The sequence below is a fragment of the Sceloporus undulatus genome, chromosome 6 (assembly GCF_019175285.1).
Source record: "Sceloporus undulatus isolate JIND9_A2432 ecotype Alabama chromosome 6, SceUnd_v1.1, whole genome shotgun sequence".
Lineage (NCBI taxonomy): Eukaryota > Metazoa > Chordata > Lepidosauria > Squamata > Phrynosomatidae > Sceloporus > Sceloporus undulatus.
Genome location: NC_056527.1, coordinates 89,522,847 through 89,528,152, shown reverse-complemented (window position 1 = coordinate 89,528,152; position 5,306 = coordinate 89,522,847). Strand labels below are relative to the sequence as shown.

Sequence of the window (5,306 nt, the reverse complement as noted above, 5' to 3'; positions counted from 1 at the left end):
AGATCTTTGCATATAAAATGTGCAGGACTGCCTTGTAATATGATGCCCTGAAGAAAAATGAATATTGGTTTGCATATTATTTTCAGCACCAAATCCACTAGCATGAAACCCGAAACCAGAAGCCTGGAAAGAACACTCTATGGACAAAGAAGCACTGCTGGAAGACATACATCTGCATTATATTTGATTTATGCATTCTTAACCGTGTCCCATTGCCAGTTCTGAGCTAAGATTGAGCTTGCAGTCCTGTTGGCTCACTTACACGGCATTGTGCGGTGCCATTCTATCCAATGCTGGGTAGAGATGTAATGAATACTCACCAATTTCTCATCCAATGAGAAAGGGTGCCTTGAAAAATTAAGACATGTGACTGAGAAAATGATAACCAGCCATCAGAATTTTTCACTTTTTAGGACTTTTTGTGAGAAAGAAAAATTAATATGGAGGTTTCTTCACACAAAAAGATTGTGTTTTGTGCCAGATGCAGTTTTCTGTGCAAAAAAGGGGGTTGTGCATTTTTTTGGGGGGGGCAAAAAAGTCAATGTGAAAAAACAGAAAATGTGCAAACTTTCTCCCAATCCCATACAGCAGGGAGAAAACTATTTCAATTATTCCTTTATGCATGGTAGAATGACATAGGCAAAGATGTACAACCTCAGTGCTGGGCATATTCAACTGTGTGGCAGAGATTGCATTTTCATTATGACCAAACATTTGTCAGAACCACAAAAGAGGACTGATAAAATATATAACTAACAACTACCTTTGGGCAATTATGCCTGAAGGAAGAACAAGATTAGCATCAACACTAAGTAGCTTGTTCCAAGCAGAGCAAGTAAATAAGTAAGAAACACATCTGAGAATAACACATTGTGGATGGGCCGCACCCAAAAGGTAGTCATTAAGAGAATAGAACCTGCAATGTGGGGGGGGGGGGGGGGAATCACCATGATTAAAGCTAAGCCTGGATATAAAATAGGAAATACAGTTTCCCTTCAAAATTCAGTGTGTGTTTGTGTTTGTTGTATGTGTAAGAGGTAGAAAGTGAGAGAAAATATCTGTCTTTTGACAGACATCAGGTACTCCTATAACAATGTGTCGGATAGATGAGATGTGGGGTAGAGAAGATCTACAATGCTTCTGAGCTCCCAAATTTTCAGTGTATGTTCTGATGTGAAATATTTTCATTTGAATATTGCCAGTTTATTCTAACATTCACATAATACTTGTTTTGCTACCTGAAGGTAATTTTCAGTCATTTGTGTATGTTCTGATGTAAAATATTTTCATTTGAATATTGCCAGTTTATTCTAACGTTCACCTAATGCTTATTTTGCTACCTGAAGATAATTTTGAATTATTTAGTAGTTGATTTTATTATTCAATTCCAGCATTTCATATTCAACAGCAGATACTGAAAAATGTTTGACCGCTAAAATGCCAAGTGCCTTAGCAACTGACATAAACTGATGAAGCAAATTTGCCCTTTTAATACCGGCTTATATCTGAGAGGAGCAATAGCAGTTAATGACATTTCGTACCTGAGATCATTTATCTGATTTCATATTCCTCTGCTGTGAAAATCAGTACATTCAATCAATATTAATCGGTGTGACATATAAATGCAATTAATAATACTCTGTCTGGTTTCCCAGCTTGTTTCTTAGCCAACCTGCTTTCCACTGTCAACAATGCATATTACTCCATGGAAGTACATAAGTGCTATCTCCAAAATCGTAGTTCAATGCTCATCAAACAACTATACCACACTGGCTCTGAAGAGCCAGTGTGGTATAGTTGTTTGATGAGCATTGGACTATGATTTTGGAGACCAGGGTCCAAATCCCAGCTTGGCCATAGAAATCCACTGGGTGACCTTGAGCAAGTCACACACTCTCAGCCTCAGAGCTCCATGTTAGATTCTCCTTAGCGTCACCATATGTCATAAATGACTTGAAGGTACATAACAACAAATGAATTTTCTCCTTCTCTGAATTAAAGCAGAAATAAATTTGTCCTCACACATTGTCTTTCTTATTTCCCCAATATTCAGTATTTCAATGTCTATTTTCTGAGTGTATAAATATTTGTGAAATATTAATCAGATATTTGATTTTGTATTTGATATAACATTTTATTTCAATAACTGACATTTAAAGGCTGATATCTTGTTGGTTGGTCCCAATTCAATCAGCTGGTGAATGATGAGTCAACACATATCCAATTGATTCAATAGATGTACTCTAATCAGGATAATAGGATTTAGACCACTTACTGATATTCAGCAATTCTTGGCTGTTGATTTTATATTAGACAGTTGAGAGTTCATGAGTTTTGACACTGGACAATGCTAAAATCAAAGCAATGGAGAGATGCCACAGTATGAATCAGTGGTTCTCAACCTGTGGTCATCCAGATGTTTTGGACTTGGCCTCTAAGAATTGGATTTAAGAATTAATTGGCCTCTAAGAATCTAATAAATGGAGAAAAAATGGTACACAATACAACTTGAGTTTTCTTTATCCAAAATGCTCAGGCCCAGAAGTGCATTGGATTTTGGATTTTTTAAATTTTGGAATACCTATATTTACACATACATATATAATAAGATATCTTGGAGATGGGACTCAAGTCTAAACACACAATTCTCTTAAGAGTCATATACATCTGATACACGTAGCCTGAAGATAATTTTATACAACATTTTAAATAATTTTCTGAATGAAACAAGCTTTGTGTACATTGAACCATCAGAAACCAAAAGTGTCCCTTTCCCAGCCACTTATTTAAAAGGTTTTTGTTTTTTAAGAATATTAAATATTTTTGAATTCTGGATAAGGGAGATTCACCCTGTATTTTTGGAATTTAAAAAACAAACTAATAAATTACTACTTTTTTTGCTGAACTGTGACTCTGCTGGAGCTGAGCTTTCTCTGCGTTAGATTTTCCATGAGATTTCATTTTAGCTGTCAGACAAAAATAGGTTAGTTCAGGAATGTTTGCGTCCTTCTCTAGGCAAAAAGGAGACTATTATTCTTTACAGTGCCAGTGTTTGTTGCCAAGTATACTACCACACACACAAACCACACAATTCTCTTTGTGTTTTTCCCCCAAGGAGCTGCTGACATGTACAGCATCTTCCCTGAATCCCATGATATCTGCAGGCAGCTTGCCTTTGGGAAATTATCCTTGGCATAAATAATTACAGCATCCAATGCTATGAACATAGAAGAGGAGGAGAAAAACCCCAAAGAAAGGAGCTCAACCGGTACGGGTGACACCCTCACCAGAAAGTATAAATTGAGATTGGTGGGGAGTGGAGTCCAGCAATCTTAACTTCATATCCAGTGGTGCCTCTTGCTTTCTGCTTAGCCTTAGAGAGCCTCCATCACTGTCACTATGAGCTGCGGTCCAAGGCACATGGTCCTAACACCTGGGAGGAGCAGCAGTGGGAGCTGCATTCTAGGGGGAGGAAGGGCAGGGGCTGCCTCAGTTTCCTCTGGAGTGTATACTGTTGGTGGGATTGGCAATGGGCAAAGAGCCAACTTCTCTGGCCGGAGTCATGCAGGAGCAGCTCCCACCTGTGCCTTTGGGGGAGGAAGAAACCATTTTTCAAGTGGCAGCTGTAGTGGGGCATTTGTTGGTGGTGGGCATATGGCGGGAAATGGCTTTGGTGCTGGCTCTCACATTGGGAGCCCTGCTGCTAGAAGTGTGGTAGGTGGTGCTGGTGCTGGTCATGCCACAGTGGTTGGGGGTATCCCTGGTGGCATGGTAAGTGGTGCCCATGGGGGCGTTCCTGCTAATGTAGTAGGTGGCATGGGCAGTGCAGTTGGTGGTGCTCATGCTGGTATGGTAGGTGGCCCTTGTGGTGTCGTTGGGGCTGTCCCAGCTGGTATGGTAGGTGGCATGGGTGGTGTGATGTCAGGTGGCCATGGCGGTATGGTTGGTGGCATGGGAGGTATGGTGACTGGTCCTGTTATGGTTAGTGGAATGGGCAATGACCCTGCTGTTTGTGGAGGTGTGTTCTCCAATTTTGATGGGAAAATGACTATGCAGAATCTCAATGACCGTCTGGCCTCCTACCTGGACAAGGTCCGATGCCTGGAGGAGGAAAATGCTGACCTTGAGTGCAGAATCAGGGAATTTTATGCCAAGCAAGGCCCACTCACGGAACCAAAGGATTACTCTCATTACCACCAACAAATTGAAGATCTTAAAAACCAGGTAAGATGCTAATGCTTATCTCTGTGTTTTTTTATAACATTTATGCAATGGAAGTAGGTGGCTCTGGTGTCCATGACTGGTGAATTGACTTTGGGGTTTGAATTCAGATTAGGAAGGAATTATTGAAGGTGCTGAAACTATTTGGGGGATAGTTTCTTCAAAGTTCAGAGTCAAACCGGAGTGAATTTATTGCTCCACTGACATGGATGCCAATGTCTGAATGGTTTATGTCCAGTACAGTACAAAAAACAGACACTTCTATTTGACTTGAACTCAGAATATCAGGATTTTGCAGATCTCACATTGCAAATATGCAGAGGAAAATTCACAGTCATGATGGTGAATGTGGAAAAGATGAACCTTTGAAATAATCTTAGATGTGTTATTAGATTCCCAAAATTATGCTCAGTGGTCATTCCTATTTTTATATAGCTTGATCTTTATATTTTTGAAAGAAATAATAAAAAGTAGAGTTGGATGGGAATCATGTTACTTTCCAGATACTACAGGTTGGATGTCCTTTATCCTAAATGGTTGGGACCAGAGGTTTTTTGGATTTTGAATTCTTTCCCCAGATTTTGGGGGGAAAAAGGGACCCAAGTCTAAACACAAAATGCATTATTTTTCATATAATCCTTATATACGTGGCCTGAAGGTAATTTTATACACGTGGCCTGAAGGCAGTTTTATAACATTTGTGTACACTGAAACATCAGAAAGCAAACATGTTACTATCTCAGCCACCAACATGGACAATTTTGGATTTTGGAGTACACTTGTCACTTCCCATTTGCAGACTTGGAGTCCACGGTTTTGGCGAGGAGGGACAAAATGGTGCGTGTGCCTGCAGGAGTGCACCACCATTATAACCAATGAGTCTTGAATATCCATGATATTTCTGATTCACTGGGGGTGGGGGTCTGGAACGGATCCCCTCAGAATCAGAAGAGAAGACTGTATTTTGAATTTCAGATTTCTAGATAAAGGATACTCAACCTGTACCAAATTGCAACTCCCATGTTTTTCACTACTGACTATGCTGGCTAGTGCTTGTGAGAGTTTCAGTCCAATAATATCTGGAG

General features: G+C 39.8%; 1 protein-coding gene across 2 annotated transcripts in view; it reads left to right on the top strand.

Moving 5' to 3' along the window:
* The first annotated feature begins 3,376 nt into the window (after window positions 1–3,376).
* LOC121935496 (keratin, type I cytoskeletal 19-like) overlaps window positions 3,377–5,306 on the top strand; it is a 10,955-nt gene continuing 9,025 nt past the window's right edge. For both annotated transcript variants that reach the window (XM_042477084.1, XM_042477083.1), the window contains exon 1: window positions 3,377–4,224. In XM_042477084.1, the coding sequence (XP_042333018.1) occupies window positions 3,400–4,224 (825 nt within the window). In that variant the 5' untranslated portion in view covers window positions 3,377–3,399. The remainder of the gene's footprint in view (window positions 4,225–5,306) is intronic.